Genomic DNA, 18690 nt, shown 5'->3' on the forward strand with positions numbered 1-18690 from the left:
CCAAGTCCTTCTCCACAGGGCTGCTCTCAATCTCTTCTCTGCCCAACATGTAGCTGTGCCTGGGATTGCCCTGTAGGACCTTGCACTTGGCTTGGTTGAACTTTATGATGTTGGCATCAGCCCACGTCTCAAGCGTGTCAAGGTCCCTCTGGATGGCATTCCTTCCCTCCAGCATATCAACCGAACCACACAGCTTGGTGTCATCAGCAAACTTGCTGAGGGTGCACTCAATCCCACTGTCCATGTCACCAACAAAGATATTGAACAAGACTGGTCCCAACACCGATTCCTGAGGGACACCACTCGTTACTGGTCTCCAGCTGGACATTGAGCCATTGACCACAACTCTTTGTGTGCGGCCAACCAGCCAGTTCTTTATCCACCAAGTGGTCCATTCATCAAATTGATGTCTCTCCAATTTAGAGACAAGGATGTCCTGTGGGACAGTGTCAGATGCTTTGCACAAGTCCAGATAGATATCATCAATTGCTCTACCCCTGTCCATCACTTCTGTAGCCCCATCATAGAAGGCCACCAAATTGGTCAGGCAGGATTTCCCCTTAGTGAAGCCATGCTGGCTGTCACCAAGCACCTTGTTGTTTTTCATGTGCCTTAGCATGCCTTCCAGGAGAATCTGCTCCAAGATTTTGCCAGGCACAGAGGTGAGACTGACTGCTCTGTAATTCCCCGGGTCATCCATTTTCCCCTTCTTGAAAATGGGGGTTATATTTCCCTTTTTCCAGTCGTTGGGAACTTCAACTGACTGCCATGATTTTTCAAATATGATAAGACAGTGGCTTAGCAACTTCAATCACCAGCTCACTTGGGACCTATGGATGGATTTCATCAGGTCCCATTCAGGTTCTTAAGATGGTCTCAAACCAGATTCTCTCCTACAGTGGGCCTAGGGTCTTTGTTCTCACAGTCCCTGCGTCTGCCTTCCAAGACTTGGGTGCTATGGTCAGAGCCTTTGCCAGTGAAGACCGAAGCAAAGACGTTATTAAGAATCTCAGCCCTCTCCAAATCCAGGGTAGACAGTTCTCCTGATAGCTTTTGGAGGGGACCCACATTATACCTAGACTGTCTTCTGTTTGCTACATGCCTACAGGATCCTTTCCTGTTCTCTTTCACATCCCTTGCCAGATTTAATTCTAACTGGGCCTTAGCTTTCCTAACCTGGTCCCTAGCTTCCCAGACAACATCCCTGTACTCTTCCAAGGGACCTGTCCTTGCTCCCACCTTTTATAAGCCTCTTTTTTCCCTCTAAGTTTTCTCAGCAGCTCCTTATCCATGCAAGGAGATCTCCTGGCCCTCCTACTGTTCTTCCTTCTAGTTGGGATGCAACACTCCTGAGCTTGTAGCAGGTAATCCTTGAATATCAACCAAGTCTTGGGCCACCCTGCCCTCTAGGGCTATATCCCATGGAACCTTGCTAAGTGGGCTCCTGAAGAGTCACCCTCTACTATGACCCATTGCTTTTTCCTGGAGGCAGCAGCAGTGATCCTCTACTAGCACATCAGCTGCTTGTTCATTTGGTGCAGCATGCATTTCCTCATTAGTCCCCTGCAGAACTGCAGTTCTGGGTGAGGAAATCAGATCTGGGTGGAAGCCCCTTGCTTTTAATTGTCCTCCGCCTCCTTTTTTTGTTGTTTTGTTGGGTTGATTTTTTCTTCTTCACTAGCTCCCAGCTCCCTGGATTACTGCCCTCCTCCTTTTCTGTATGCGCTATGGTGGGCGCCTGTAGCCCCTGCACAGTTTGGGGCTGGAGCAAGTGCTCCTACTTCCTACTCCCCTGACACCTTTTAGCTACTGACGGAGTGCGGCAGCTCAGCCTCTGCTGCAGCAGGACCTCCACCAGGGCCCACCGAGTGCAGCCCTGCCCATTGTGCACCCTCCCCTCACCAGACCAGCGCAGGCACTCTCTACACTCAAAGCTCTACACTGCAGCCTCCCCTCTCCTCAGCTCTATCTGGTGCCGACGCGGCCACCCCCGCGGCAGCCAGAGCAGAGCTCACAGGCTGGACCGTGGCCCTGAGGCGAGCGCTCCCCACCCGCGCTGCCGGCCTCAACTGCTACCCACGCCCTGACTGCCGCTCCGCCCGCTGCTCCCGCGCTCCCCGGGGCGGGTTTTCCCGCTCAGGGCGGGGCCGCCCCTCCTGGCACCGCCCCTGTGAGTCCCTGCCCGCCTCAGCCGAGCGGCGGCTCCCAGGCAAGGCCTGGCGGGGGCTCGAGGCTCCCCGGGAGGTTCTCGCCGCTGGGAACTGAGGCTCCGGGGCTGAAGGCTCCTCTCCGGAGCTGCTCACCTCGGCAAAGAAACAAACCAAACCATTGCTGTGACCTATGGTGCCAGGGCCTCGATTACAGAGTCCCGGGGGGGGGAGGTGGCACAAGTGTGCACAGACATACATCTCATAACCTGAGGCAGTGATATTACACAGTGCTTGTAGAACAGGATCAAACAAGCTTAACTCAGTGAACAAAAAGTGCTGTTGGTACAGAGTTCAAGGAAGAAGGTGTTCCAGATGAGGATTTATGGGACTGAAAAGAAAAAGGGAGTTTAATACTAACAATTTGTTCTGTTTCTTATGTCACTGCTCCTTGGAAGTGGCATACCAGATCAACTTAAGGATCTGCAGCGCTGCATTTTAATGAGCTAATTTGTAAGCTGATATTAATGAGTTCATTTAAATTCCTGTGCTGAAGATTAACCTCTGTAGGTACAGTTCTCTCGCTTCTTCTGTTTTATAATACAAAGCTTTTAACAGTGCAGTTGGTTTTTTTGCTCTTCAGGGACTTACTACAAAGTGATGTATCAAACTACAGTTAAATATTTAGGGGGAGGCACTTGCTTCAGCACCTCAACATAATGTATTTCCTCCAGTCCCTCCAACATGGCCAGCACTGCTGCCATGACCTGCTACGAAGAGCACAAAAAGCCTAGTGGTATCCTTGAGCTCAGATTCCATGCACTGGGCTAGCAGGACCTGCAGGCCTCGCCTCAGGTTTGAGGAACAAGATGTTACTCCCGCACAGATTTTTTTACCTGTTGATTTTCTGCCTTAATAAGCAGCATCAGTTTTGCAGAATTTCTGCGAAAGGTTTTTTAGTGCAAGCCAGAACCACACATATTTTTAAACTCAGCATAGAATATCCAACAGGAAGATACCATCTATGATTAAGGACAGTTCTTGTTAGCAGAGTATGTGCAGTACTTTCATAATCAAAGACTAAAAATAACCACTGTGTTTGGTCAGTCATGAGGATCGTATGTTATAAGCCATAGTATTACTGGAACCTTTCAAAGACTTAAAGTGGCACTACTGTACTCCTAGAAAGATAATCTGCTTTAGATTTAGAAACCTCAACACTGGAGGATCTACTACAGCTGCTCTTCAGCTGGTTAGTTACTCTTGATTATCTGTCTCCTGTATCTGATCTGCAATTAGCTAGCTTCAGCTGCTGCATGCCAGCCTGCTGGCTTAAAGAGCTATCTACAATCAGATGTCTGCTTTTAAGTAGCTGTCTCATTCAGCACTCTAGAAAACAAAGTTGCTCTGCAAGATTCAAATCTGCTTTCTGCAGAACCAGGATTATTTGATTTGGGAGGGATAGGGCAGGGGAGTAGTATGAAGAAATGGCCAGGATACTTAACTGCTAAGATATTAAGATTTCATTTCCAGATTAGATTTCTGCTATGACTCTAAAACAAACTGATGTCTCCCAGTTGGATGGACACAAATACATGCATAGAGCCAAAGATGTGACCTCAAAATAGTGTGAAAAACAGACCAATATCACACTTTCCATTTTTAAAATCTCTGTTCACCGGGAAAAAAAAAAAAAAGAGAGGTTTCCCAAACTGCCCTTAAATAATATGTTCCTTAGGCTTCAGGTTAGAAAGCAAGATTAAACCTTTCCAAGATGTGGAATGACAGCAGACAGCAGTAGTTCTTACAGTACTTGCTTACATTCCTGGTACATGACTCTCTTAAGTCACCTGCCAGGGAGCAGAAATGGACATAAAAAGGTAAATTCTCATATTAATCTGTCATACTGAGCTTTTGAATCTATTTATTACCAATTAAAACTCCCATTCTACTAGCTAGCTGCTTTTGTCCCACTAGAAAGGAAAGAGTCTCGTTATCAGACAGAGAGGATGCTAGCAAACAAAAGGTGCAACCCAACTAAAAATACCATATCTGTAGGAAGATGAAATCTTTATGCCTCATCTTCTTCCCCCCTGCCCAAACATTCACCCCTCTCCTCTCAGCTATCTGCCATGCACACCATGCTTCAAGATAAGATCCCAGTGCCCAGTGAAGCAGAACTGGGTGCTTTTCAGAAGGAAGAGAAGCAAGGGTATTGCTTCCCAAACAACCTGCACCACCATGCTGGCTGCACACATACACACAGAATCAATAAGCAGTTTTTCATACACAACAAGCTGTGGTAAACCTCTAGCATCGCACCACTGCTAAGAGGGTAGAAGAAAAGAACTAAAGAAGCAGCCCAAAACAGAAACTTCCCTTTCTTCAGTATTCTCCCTGGCATCTGCAAGCTGCTGCAAGAAAAGTGACAGGAATCTTAGTGAAAGCTGTCACACCTTGTCCCTATGCAACAACTCAAATTTATCCATTTAACCAGGCATCATCTACTCACACTGCAATCACTGGCAGCATAAAGCTGGGCACAGTGCTTGGGTTTGGGCTCTGAAACTCATACCCCATCTCAGCTAGTAACAGCTCAGAAAGTGTGGACCAGAGAACACAGTGGAGTTTCTCCTTATCCCTTGCACTACAAGGAAGAACTAGCAGGAGTTTAGGGTCAGAAGCACAGAGAATACATTTGTTGTGTGTTTAAGCTGTGTTGCTGAAGATGCTTTGCTCTGCTTTTCATGTGTCTGTTCTGGGTTGTTTTCCTTGTGGTAAAAAATAAAAAAATAAAAAAAAATAGGCGCATTTAAAGTCTACTTAACAAAATCTCAGCAAATTAACACTGATCTTTTCCAGACAATTCTTCAAATGAATGTTCTGCAAATGCCTCCTCACAGCATGCAAAGATTTAGATATACTGGAACTCGCTCTGCAAAGGATGCTGTCCAACAAGAGGAATTTAAGCATTCATACCAGTTCAATTAGCCGCTTTTTGATTTTAATATAAAAGAAATATTTTCTGGAAGGATTCAGTTTTCATCACCAGAAACCTAGTGAAGACTTTGCAGACTAAACCAATTCACAGATAAGCATGTAAACATATGTATTTCTTGGCTTACAGATTGTGCAGAATGAAAGAATAGGCTGTGCTGACATCTGGTGGCTTTCTCTGCAGGCAAAGACACTTCATGGCAAGAGGTCTTAGCTTTTCACTGCTTTTTACATTCCTGATATAACTTCTTGCTTCCTTTCTAGATACAAAGCATTATGGTAAAAACATTTTTGTTTCCACTGACCAGTGGACAGTGCTATCCTATGCAAGTCCTCCTGTATATCAGCAAAGGATCCTTTGGTGTGCACTGATAGGGTAGTATAGATCTCCCCTATTTCAAAGCATATTTCTTCATGAATACCAAAAAAAAAATGTACATTCACTGCCACTGGAAATGATGCTATTGCGTATCAGATGAGGTACAAACCTAACCATTAAAGCAGCACTGCAGATAGCAGAGGTGGCAGCAAGAAGGAAAGAGAAGTGGCTGGGAAAACATGCGAAAGTGTTTCTCTAACTGAATAGGAAAGTAAGTAGTAGGGAAAAGTCAATGCCCTGATAACATGAAAAGTAGCACAGTTGTCTACTGGGCATCCTTGCTCGAGTCATTAATCATCTGCAAATCTGTGCCAACTAATGCTACAAAAGAAAGCTGTGGAAGGAGGACTAGGTGCCAGCCAGGAAGACAGAGCTCAGTACAAACTGCTTAGTAAGCGAAAGTATGCACTTGCCTCAAGCATTCATAATGCCTCCAGCCAACTGCCATTACTCTGAGGCCAGGATGCCATCAGTCATATGAGACCAAGCATGAGTATTGCATGTTCTGGCTTTTCATTCTTGATTTCTGGACACTGAGGATTTCTGTGCCTATTAGTTTCCAAGGACAGAACCCACAGGTGTCCTGTCATGGCTGTGGTAACTCTTGGACTGTTACTTGCTAATTTTTAAGTAAATGAACTGTCAAGGGATGTGCTGAATACTCCCAGAGTCTGAAAGAGAAACACAACAGCTTACAGCATATCTATGGATCACCTTTAAGATAGAATGTTTACATCTGATAAAGCAGTTCCCCAACAGTGGTGCATATCAGACCTTTGAGGATTTCTTTTTGCCATTGATAACTGTCAGCATTGAACTCTGCTATCCACATCAAGCAGTTTTCTTATCTCTTTCTTCAAGAGGCAACACAACTACCTCTGGACAAAAATACACAAAACCTGTTGCATGCAGAAAGTATAACATGACAAAACCAGAAAAAAAAAACCCAAGATGCCTATTCCAACAGTTTATGAGTTCAATGCCAAAAATTATTAAAATGCACCATTTCCATACCTTTAGTGCTGTAAAAAAGCAGCACTACTCCATTATTTCTGTGCCAAGAGTGTTCTTTTTTGTGCTTCTGCAATTACACTGTTACCTCTTCTTCCTCTTCAGGATAATTCCTAATTTCCTGTCTTCTCCTTTAGTAGCTATTCTTTCATACCTCCAAAACTCCAGTCTCTCTGAAGTGATTTTTTTCTCCAAGAAACACCCAAGCCCCACACTCCACTACCCCTACCCCCTTTCCCACCCCCTAGCTTCCAGTTTGACTGCCTTTCCTTGCTACAGTGCTATAACCCAGAAGTTGTTATCTTATTAAATCTTAACCATTCTATGGTTCTATGTTGTTCATGACCTCTGCCAAGGTAAGAAACCATGGTACCAACACTGCAGGTGGTTTCCTTCAGTAGAAAGAGGATTTTGTAACAACATGGGCTGTCTTTAGTAATTTATTAGCCAGTGTTCACAGATTTCATTCAGTACTCAACAATCCTGGAATAAATCTATTTTGACACAAGGTTATGCCATATCCCACCAAAAAATGTTGGAACAGCATCTATCTTAACAAATTCTTAGTTATTATCTATGGTTTTGCAGTATTTATTTGAAAGAAGCATTATTAAAAGCCAAATATAATTTAAAAAAAAAAAAAAAAAAAAAACAACCCAAACCAGTAAAAAACACTTCAGGAAGAAAACAGTTTACAAGTATGGCCATTGAGAGCACTACAAAAGGCTCTACTGTGCTGCTGCAGAAAGGAGCCAACGAAGTGCTACTGCCAGGGTGAACTGAGCTCACAAAGCAGTAGTTTAACTCTTCCCTTGGAAAGATAATCTAATCTGGAGTCCAGACACATAATTCTTGAATGTTTGCATTAAAACATTTGCCATTTTGTTGATGCTGTAGAATTGCTCTTTCACTGTGCCACACTCGAGGTAGCACTGAACATTTGTAGCTGTACTAGCCCAGAAAGGATCATTTTTAAAATTGGGTGACTCAAACACAAATGCCTTAGAGAAAAGGGACTGAAAAACCAATCCAAATCTGTCTGAAATGGCTGGAGACCAAATTCAAATCCCCAGAACAGGAGGAAAAGAATGACAGTGCTTGCTCAGTCTTAGAGCCCAAGTGTGCTCACAGATGTCATCTAGATGCCTTGATAGGACAGTCCGAGATGTCGATCTCTCCAGTGTGCCATCTACTTCTTACAAAGTTACCCTCATCATTGTAAATTCAGCAGAACGGCTGGTATACTCTGGAGCACAACACATTAAACTGAGCTAATGCATCTGAGAAGACGAGTACAAACTTGTATTAGCCTTATCAATCTGAAAATGCGACAGACTCTGTAAGAAGTTAACTGAGACATGGGCCCATGTATGGGGGGCAGGTACCAGCAACAGAAAGGCAGCCTGAACAGAAAGAGGAGGCAAGTGGTAAATTCTCTCACAAATGCATCAGTGCATGCATAACAGCATCTAAATCCCAAGAGAACAAAGAGAACAGTGATACATGATTCCTCTCACAAGACAGAAATACAATCATCTGTTTAATTGCAGATGACAAAGTGGTAAACTACTTGCACAAGAGAATAAAACTTTATTTGAAGCTGTTGTTGGTGAGTAACACCAGTTACCAAAACCAGCCTAAACGAGCAAGTTTTCAGGAAGGATGAAGAAAATGAGGTGGGAACAATACATAGAGGTTTCTTTAGCCCTACATCTGAAGAGAACTTTTATGTAGGTACTTTGGAAATCACATATCTGCTTTCGCTATCACATGTCAGTTAAAAAAAGAAATAATCAAAGCTCTAGGAAACTGTAAGCTTACTTCTATGGAAAGTCTCTTGTGGAAATGGTGTTGTCAGCTGTCACCCAGAGCTGAGCGTAGATGTAAGCATCTAAAGCAATTGCACATGAGGTCTTGTTTGATCCAGCAGAGCCTATGCCCAAAAAGCCTGCTAAGTCAGAGCCAGCATCACCTCTACTTCAGTGAAGAGAGCCTTAAAGGCACAGTGTCCCATCTTGGTGCCTTCTAAACCCCAGTTTCATAAGCAGTATCTATCTAAAAGTACTTTACTGGATACATGTTTGGTTTCTTTCTTATTCTTGATTTGGTTAATGTAGTAGGAAAGCCTGGAATTACCAAGAACAGAGCAACAGAGTTATTTGTCTCATGGAAAGCAGAAAAGAATGAATTCCAGTCTTCAAGACATGTGGCTCCCAGACTGTGCCTCTACTCACAACAGTGCAATCATTCAGGTTCTATTCTTAAAACTGAAACCATGAGATTTCACTCCCTTTGGAAGAATGCCCAATTCCTGCTTATGTACACTGATGGCTTGATACAGCTCAGGTTGATACCTCCTTACATGAAGGTGTCTCCATGAAGTAAAGTTAGAAACGGGCAAGCTGGTCCTTGAACACAAAAGCCTTCCAACAGTCATTTGTCCCTTTCAGCATGCTAAAGAGGACTGAGAGAAAGTATCAAAGAAGGCATTCACCAGTGAAGAGCATGCAATACTTGCCAGTCCACGCTATTTAAACAAAAGAGACCAAACATAAAATGTGAGTAGTAAAGCTCTGACTTGAAACAGGGAGAGTCTCTTCTCAAGCCCTCTAAAATACCCAGTGATTTGGTTGCAAAACGTTTCAATTTTCATTAGAAGTCAGTACTGTGATGAAACCTTACTGTGTACTATATACTCTCCATATGTAGGTAACATCTGCTGCAGGATCACACAAAAAACGTGTCACAGGTCAGAAACTGCACTGCCTGCATCCTGAGGCAAGCAAAGGAAAAAGAAATGTGAGAAAGAAAAAAAGTCCCCCAGTTTTCCTTCTCTCAGCATATTGACAGAAATTAATTTCTATAGGAAGGGAATTGCACTGTTTGCAAAGCAATCCTCTAGGATTTATTGATCTTTAAGAAAAATCTCATTAAGCAGAATAAGGAAAATTTACAACAGGTATGGGAAAACAAAACAATCTCTTGGGATCTTCACCAGGCCGAAACAGGATTAGCTTTGTAGTTTCTGTAATCTTCCTTACAGAAGAATGCTAATTCAGTCTCATTTGCTAGAACAAATAAAAAATAAATATTTAGCACAGCAGTAAATGAATCATCCAGCAACCAGCTATTTAGAACCTTAGAAAACAACTAAAAAAAATTGAATTTTTAGTCAAAGACAATTATAAATCACCACACACTTCACCCCCCTTATTTTTGCAAAAAAGATTCTAGTATTAAAGATGTCATTTAACGATGCTGCAAACCAAATAAAAAAGAAAACAAACAAAAACCCACAAAAAAGAACACCAAGAACCTGAATATATAGAAGTAAACATGTACACAAGCCTCGTCAAGATTTGTTTAACACAGCCTTCATAGAATTGTTTGTATAAGCATTCAACAAATTAAGTGACTGCATTTCTAACACCTTCAAATGCTAGAAAAATAAGCATAATTTTACCTTTCTTTTGTGCATTTTTCTGTTAGGAAAGGGAGAAGGAAACTATTTTTTCTATTAAATTAGCCTGTAGGTATAATAATTTAATACTTAGAGGATCAGTAGAATATTTTACAGATCACTTTACATTCTCCCTCATGACACATCAAAATATGTGTCTGAAGAAGTTAATTTTTTGCCCTGATGATGATTAATTCATGAGGCTTCAACAATATGCAAAGTGAAAGACACAAATTGGCTTCTCCAGCAATACCTTCAAATACCTCTAATTATTCACAGGGGATATGGTAGAGCTAAAGGACCCACAAAGGTTCAGAGCAGTCACAATTCTTTCAACCCAGTAGGTCAAGGACTTCCTCTTCTAAAACAATAAGTCAGCAACATTACTAATTCAGAACAGAGACAAATCTGATGGAAAGCCTTCACAATTATTAAACATGGAATTCTTTAAGGTGCTGAGCCAATAGGTTCCACATTTGTTTTTTAAATTAAACCTGAAGTTAATGAAGTCTGCCTGTCTTGTAAAAAAAGGAAAAAAAGAGCAGAAGGGGGTTCAGAATCTCAACTAGAAAACAGACAAGACTGTTTGCAGTGAATACTGAACACTTGATTAACATACACACTGCTTAAAAAAAAAAATCAGGCAAGCATTAACTTTGCTGGCTAGATAATAACTGTAATAATAATCACTACCACAGAGGCTTTCCTGAGGATACTTATCTAATGTCCTCATAATTTATAACTCTCTAGCCCAACCCTGTAGAGTGCCAAGGGCAATCAACTACAGCTTAGAAAAAAATGTTCTCTGTGTCTCAGAATTTCCCAGGTTTCCTAACAGCAATTCTCTGCTTTAGTCTAGGAAATTTTGTCCAGACTAGATATTGGAAAAATGTAATATGTCAAGAGGAGATTTCAAGTTTTCTTACTAATTTAAATGAAACCATACAAAATGCAGACTACAGTAGTATCTGCTATCAGTCTTCATTTCCTGGGTTCCACTCTTTTCCACTTCTTGTTGAAGAAAAGTAAAATATTCACAATTTTACTATAAAGAACCCAACCCTAACTTACCTAATTCTTTTGTCAAGGTACACTGGAAAATACCAAAATTCAAAATGGCAAAATGGCACACTGCATTTTACAAAATGAGAGTTTTTCTTTTGTATTACAAATACCCAGTATATACTAATGACTAACTGCTGCTAGTTATTCTGAAAACAGCTTTACATTGTTTTCTGCCCTGAATATGCCACCACTTTCTTTGTACAAAGACACAGAACAAGCTGGTCTACTCTGATTTCCTTTCACTGTAACATTTACTCTGATGTTTTGACATGTTTTTGAAGATCACATCCAACTGTTTCACTGCTGTAGCTACAAACCTAGCTTCAAAGATGGATATATAGACATATATTTATCACTACCTTTTTGAAAGAAGGCAGCTGTAGACAATGTAATTTCTAATTCAACATTTAGTACTGTCATCAGTCCCTCTCTTGAACTGCATTGCCTCATGCCTTTGGTAGATAAAAATCATGTTTAAATGAATCTTCTGCTAACTAAATTACAATTCTATAAGACTTGAATGCCAGTAATCGGCCTTCCTGAGGAACCTTTTTTATTTTTCCCCCCAGATAAAAAGACCTAGTTTAGTACAGCCAGAGAATAACTATCATTCATATCATAGGAACACCCAAAGACTTTAGGAAAGGTGTATTTAGGCCAGTTGCAGTGCTGCCCAGAATAAAGCATTAGAGAGACATCCCAAGTCACTTAAAATCAGAAAGTAAATGGGAGAAAACAAAAGAGCCAAGAAACCTATGAGAAAGAAATCCCATTCACTAGCTGGGGAGCAATCAGAGGGCATTGGGAGCAGGACAGAGCTCTCTCTGTGAAACCCCTGCACTTAGAGCACAGGCACTTATGCGTTCCAGCTAGGCAAATCAGATTCAAATGAGTGAATGTCCATATTGAGGTGAAATGGAACTACATCCCTTAAGTACCCTGCTGCCACAAAGTCATTCAGCTACATTTATTAGAAGCCCAAAGGACATCCAGGGACCATCAATTTTATCATGACAGACATGTCTTTACATTATTACCAAAAGACATGCCCTATATGTAGTCCCCTGTCAAAATGTGAGAAATCAGGTCAAGCTTCAAGTCTTTGCTATGTTCAGCACATTCTCTAAACGATACTGCTTGAGTTTTCCTGAGCAGTCTGGCTATCAGGCACTGTATGCTGCACATTAAACAAATCTAATCTTATTTCATTATTCCATGCTGGTTCCACTACTTACATTTCTAACCAAAACATCAGTTTAAATGTTACTGATAAGACTAAGCAGACATGGTACTAATAACCTATCTGTCAATCATTTAAAATTACTCTCAGCAGAATTATAAGCATACCCTCTAAAAATCACAATTTGCATTCTGAACATTTGGAGTGCAGATACCTGCTGCCCTCAGTCCAATGATCTGAATGTACATTATCCCCCCTTCTTCCCTGAATAATTATCAAGTAGTGTAAAGAGCATCAGGAATAGCATTTACTTTTCAGCTGCCTATCCAAACATAATCAGCCAGTTATCAGTTTAATGACAACCACAATGAACAGCACCTTCAGTCAATACAAATGCACTCCTACCTATTCCAGCTGCTTTCAGTGTACTGTCTTCTTTCAAAATCAGTTTGTCATCATCTTCCAAACTCACTACAAGTTCACCAGTCTACAAATCAGAGAACCAGAATACAAAGATAAGAATTTGCTGACTGTCTCTGCCCAGTCTTGTTTGACAGTGCAGAGATCTGCCTGCATTAAAGCATGTAAAAGGGGAAGAACACAGCTAATAATCATACCTTAGACTTGTGTGCTTGGTGAATAATCTTCATTGTATCTGAAAGAAAATACATTTTCCTAAAATAAGGCTTAATAGGCAGGAAATACTGAAAGTTGTACTTGGGGAAAAGAGACAAAAACGGATAAGGTTTGAAATCTTTTATTACTAACAGTTTTCTGTATTAAACCTAAAAGAAAACATCTTAATTTCCCAGTGCTGCAGCCAGAGTTTTAAACCAGTCAATCCAACATTATAGTACCACATTCTATGGGGCTTCTGGGTGAATTACAACTAACTAATGACCATCCCACTTGCCAGTCAAAACACACCAATTTAAATGCCACTTAGGGTGTTTTAACCTAACAGGTTTTACACATGCAACTGGGGCAGGACAAACAAAATTTATGCACTGTGAACTACTATAGTTAATTTGATAAGCAGCAAGTGATTAAGAAGCAGTAATCTTCCCACTTCAGACCTTTCCTTGAAATTTTCCTCCTCATGAAGAAAGCACCCATGGTAGAAATTTCGTTAAGCAAGTCCATTTTCCATGACCATGCACAGCCTCTCCTCTTCTTAATGCTATACCCTCTTTAATATTTACCTCTGATATGTTTGTGCAGTTTGGCACTTTAAGAAATTATGCTATAAAAAAAAGAAATATTGCTTTCTTCTGGCAGTGTGGGCAGGGCTTTGTTAACAGAAGGGAAAAACAGAGGAAAATAATGTGGTCACTAAAGCAACCAGCTGAGTGCAAAAATCATAGAATCATAGAATAGTTAGGGTTGGAAAGGACCTTAAGATCATCAAGTTCCAACTGCCCTGCCATAGGCAGGGACACCTCGCTCTAAACCATATCACCCAAGGCCTCATCCAACCTGGCCTTGAACACTGCCAGGGATGGAGCATTCACAACCTCCTTGGGCAACCTATTCTAGTGCCTCACCACCCTCACAGGAAAGAATTTCCTCCTTATATCCAATCTAAACTTCCCCTGTTTAAGTTTTAACCCATTACCCCTTGTCCTATCACTACAGTCCCTAATGAAGAGTGCCTCCCCAGCATCCCTATATGCCCCCTTCAGATACTGGAAGGCTGCTATGAGGTCTCCACACAGCCTTCTCTTCTCCAGGCTGAACAGTCCAAACTTCCTCAGCCTGTCTTCATACGGGAGGTGCTCTAGTCCCCTGATCATTCTCGTGGCCCTCCCCTGGACTTTTTCCAACAGATCCATGTCCTTTTTATGTTGAGGACACCAGAACTGTACGCAATACTCCAAGTGAGGTCAAATCCAGAGGAAATGGAAGCCAAAAGATGCCCATGTAGTGCTAAACAAAAAAACCCAAGCAAACAAAAACAACTCCAAACAGACAGATTCCAAAGCATCCGTTTGAACAAATTCAGAGTAACACATCAACCCCTTCCCAGCAATGATGCAAAAATCTGTTCTGCTTTCCTGCACATTTTCCGTTCTAGTTTGTTAGCTCTGTTTCTAGTTTCTGTTCATTAACTGAACACTATGTGTTGAAATACTCTGGTAAGAAAAGGATTTAAGAAAGTTAAATATAGTTTGAAATTTGTTTTAGCCTATCAAGAGCTAGAGTTCAGAACAACAGAGATCACGTTCCCAATTCAGAAGTTTGCTTCCATACCACTCAGGCCCATTTTTAGTATTCTACTTAAAACATTAGACAAGGTAAAGATGACTCTCTATTCCCACTGCAGAGGTCACTGAGAAGGCAGGCTTAGCATAGAATAATTAGGGTTGGAAAGGACCTTAAGATCAAGTTCCAATACCCCCGCCATGGGCAGGGACACCTCACACTAAACCATGTCACCCAAGATGTTGTCTAGCCTGGTATAATAATTGCAGTATTAGAAGCAAGACATATATCAAATAGCAGTTACCAGGATCCATGTTGCATTGGAGCACTGCAGAAAGACCAAGCAATCACGGAAACAAAATACTGCAATCATGAAACCTTTCTACCACAGCAAATACTATCCAGCCTTTGCCTGTTAGTTTTAAGCTTCTTCACTTACTTTGTCACATTCCCTTTTCTCTAATCTTTGCCCAGTCATTCTCTGAACTATTTTCTCAATTTTACTTGTTCACAAATGCAGTTTACCATGTCTTCATCTGAGCTACTAAATGGCTTTTGTAACTCTGTTACAGAGACGAAGCTGCAGTCTCTTCTCATCCTAGCTAAAGCCATGTCCTCTAACAGCCTTTGCTATTTCATCCCCATTTAGTTCCATTCAGTCATATTCCCAAATTTTTATCATTCCTTTTCTCGTAATAGATCTTCCATGACAACTGATTAAGAAATAGCTTTCTAAACCTGATTCTGTGAACTATCTATCATATTGATCCACATTCACAGAAGGAAAAAAAATAAAAATTGAGAAGCAGACTATAAGACAAGTTGGCACCCAGGCTGCCACCATCAGTAAAAAGATGCCAATGACAGGGTAGGAAGATGAGAAGATTGACTGAGAAGAGTCTGACCAAGGACAAGAACAATGTGTGTAAAGAAATTAAGAGAAATGCAAGTTGTAAGCTTTGAGATGCGAGTTAGAGCACCAAATGAAGACGAAAAATGCAATGGTATTACACGTGATGCTGAGATAACAAAATGGTGCTGAATTCTGGAGAGAAGGAAGCTGAAACAGATAAAGTGAGACATAGCCAAGAAAAATCTGACTCTCGCTAGCACAATTCATGCAGAAGTCTCACTGCCCTTTCATCACCAAAACACAAGATGGACAGTAGACAACAAAAGAGATGGCAAAGACATGAACCTAGATGATGCACAGACTGAAGGGAAGGTGAGGAATTTGGCTGTGATTTTTCCTGTGTGTAAATCTCCACACACCTAGCACTGCCGCAGTAAAAGTAGGCCTGCACTAACTGGTGTAACAGGTTTTACAGTTCTGCAGTGTTTTTCACACACATTAGTCCTACACATGCAATCAGGTGCTAAGCCACAACATATGCTTTGGGAAAAACTAAACAGATGCTCTAAGTGATGAAAGAACTAGCAGCAGGGTGAGGCGACACCAGGAATACAATTGGTAGCTGCAGTTCTAGATAGGGCGCCTTCATTTAGCCAAAGCCACAGATACTAGAGGGAGGAAGCACACCTCCAAGTTCAAACTTACAGTTACCTAGATTTATATTTTAAGAACTTAATATATTAAAAATAATAGTAATGTTCAAATCCTTGCCACTGATATATTATGAATCTAACTCTTTATCTGCCTTCATTTTGCACTGTTTCATCATCAGCAAGAACACAGAATGAAATGCTTGGCTTTTCTTGATTTTGCCTTTTTTTTTTTTCAAGCCAAATAGAGTCTATTACCATTCACATGTATTAAGTAAGTTCCTCATTCAATTCTTTGAATCACTGTAGAGGAATGAGTTTGTCAACTCCAAGAACATGGAAGACAGAGGATCACTTGCAGCAAAACTCCAAGGGAACTTTTACAATTGCCAAGTTTAGGAAAAGATAAGTTACTGACATCAAATTAACAGACTCCCAGAAAGGAAGTAATTTAATCTATTTTGAAAGTATATTCTGTCCCAAACATATGAATTGCTTATGTTCATGCCAATCTTCACTGACAGCAAATATACACACAGCTTTACATTAGAGGATATCAGCCTAAATTTCACACCAAGCTATTTCATTCCATCGGCTTGTATTTAAAAAGCTTTCATATCTACCCTGAGCACAGTTCCCCTGCTTCTCCTAAATTGTGTAAACTATTTAAGTATACAAGTCCTAAGCATTTTCTATTTACTGCCTTCAGTTCCTGCTTCACTATCCTTTCTGACTTCACAATTAGTAAATAGAGACTGAAATATGTAAGTACATGAAGAACTACAATTTCAAAGCATCCGAGATCACAAGTTGCTTGCTAGAGTAAAAATAGAGTTTAAAGGCACTTATACATGTAATTTAAAAGTAATACCAATACCCATTGGTATCAATTAGCAAATAATATATAACATGTAGCCTAATTAAAAGATTAATACAGAACTTCAAAATAATGGTGAAGTTTTGTAGACATGATCCCAGTGGCATAATCCCAGCTACAAGAGCTGGACAGAGTTGCAGTTGTAGGCAGGCGCTACCATTGACATGAGTATTCTACAGCAGTTATCTTTTAAATTCTATAAAAACTGGTATAAAATGTTACATCTGCATTTTACAGAAATTAAAACAAAGAGGAAAAGAAACAACACCTACCATACTTGTAATTTTTAAAAGGAGGAGGAAGACCTGTTCTTGAAGACACATCTGTTAAAATAAAAGCACAAAGTTAATACAAAGTTGTCTTTTTTATTTCCAACATTTTATTTTCCATTTTTGTGCAATGTATGCATCCTGGACATCTTTTACATCAAAATAAATCTGCAATACATAAGACTTGTTTGAGAATTGAATACTAAACCACAACTTTTGGCTCAGATTGTATAGTAACTCCGTATCTGATTAACTTCACTTAAGCACAAAGTCCCTCTAAACAGAACAGCCCATGAGGACAGTGAGTCGATGCAATTAGGACATCATCACAGGAGTCTGATCCTTCAGAAATCTGCCAGGAACATCCTGTTAATGGTTTGCACAGCATCTCTCTCTACCTTATACAAACACCTGACAACTGTCATTCATAACTGAATTGTTCAGTAATCACAGCCATTTGAAACAGCTACGAAAAGCAAGCCAAACTGTAGAAAATTAACTCTCTAGCCACATGCAGGACACAGCCCATAAGCAACTGTGAAAACACCAACTTCTTTCCCAGTGCCAGGGTTCCCAGTGACACCCAGGGATTTAACCAGGGCCTTGGAAGGTCTAGCCAGCCATGAGGTGCTTGTCAACAAGGTGGCTGAAACTGTAATTACACCCGTAGTTTAACAATTTATCTCAAACTCTCCCTTCAAAACATATTATAGTAAGGAAAGAACATATCTTTTGGACCAGGAACAGCATTATCCACCTGTGGAATGAGGTTCCAAAAGTCTTGTTCAAGACACTAGCTTTGTTGCAAATAACAACGAATTGCAGTTCTGCACACATCAAAAGCAAGTTTCTTAGCATTGTTTTTTATTTTCTTCTTCATAACAACAGCTGTACAATATGTTTTGGAAATGCTTGTAGTTTTCTAAAAGCATCCTAGGATCTTGGCATGCCTATCCCTGTCTAGAAGTACGGAAGCGGCTAAACACACAGTACAGCCATGGGGCCCAAGACAATGTCCTAGGAGTTGCTCAGAAGTTATCAGCTATAATAATTCAAGACTTGTTTAATCTGACTTCATGCAAAAAAAATCAAATTATGTTATTTTGCACCTTTTGAATGTCTCCATTTAGGTGCATAGGAATACACCTGCAAGACTAGGGCAACACCCTACCTAATGAGTCACTACATAGGACGGCCTACATTAATCTTTAGATAGACTCTCACATTCAACAAGGCTTCTAAAACATAAAGCCCACAGATGAGTAAATCTGCACCACAAAGCCCAAGACAGAAACAGAAATTTAGAGGCAAACATGCACAGTGAGACTTCACAGTGTCAAAAACAATTTTTCAAGATCCTCTCTTCTCACAAATAGCAAACAGATTTGTATTCCTACATTCCACATATTGGTGTACTTCCTGTGGTTCAAAGACTCTCTAAATTCTATTAATTTACTCCTGTTACTTTATGAATAGCTGCTTGACAGCACTACTCAAGAAGCCTTAGGCACTGAGCCAAATGCAGCAATGCCCTCCTCTCTTTTTGACTAAGCATTGGGATTTGGGCAGGAAGAGCAGTCTATCTGAATTTAGGCATGGC

At 40.8% G+C, this 18690-nt stretch overlaps 1 protein-coding gene across 6 annotated transcripts in view; it reads right to left on the bottom strand.

Moving 5' to 3' along the window:
- Window positions 1-18690, bottom strand: part of CUNH2orf76 (chromosome unknown C2orf76 homolog) — a 31520-nt gene that overhangs the window by 10643 nt on the left and 2187 nt on the right. For 4 of the 6 annotated variants that reach the window (XM_061369973.1, XM_061369971.1, XM_061369975.1 and 1 more), the window contains exons 3-6: window positions 17094-17144; window positions 12857-12894; window positions 12645-12726; window positions 9417-9602 (exon numbers count right to left, since the gene is read on the bottom strand). In XM_061369973.1, the coding sequence (XP_061225957.1) occupies window positions 9526-9602; window positions 12645-12726; window positions 12857-12894; window positions 17094-17144 (248 nt within the window). In that variant the 3' untranslated portion in view covers window positions 9417-9525. Of the gene's footprint in view, window positions 1-9416; window positions 9603-12644; window positions 12727-12856; window positions 12895-17093; window positions 17145-18690 lie in introns of those variants that run through there. The other 2 variants (XM_061369976.1, XM_061369972.1) reach the window with 2 other exon arrangements.

The sequence above is a fragment of the Neopsephotus bourkii genome, unplaced genomic scaffold, assembly GCF_033783945.1.
Source record: "Neopsephotus bourkii isolate Nb327-2 ecotype Australia unplaced genomic scaffold, CSIRO-AGI_Nbou_v1 NB_1526, whole genome shotgun sequence".
NCBI classification, from domain to species: domain Eukaryota; kingdom Metazoa; phylum Chordata; class Aves; order Psittaciformes; family Psittacidae; genus Neopsephotus; species Neopsephotus bourkii.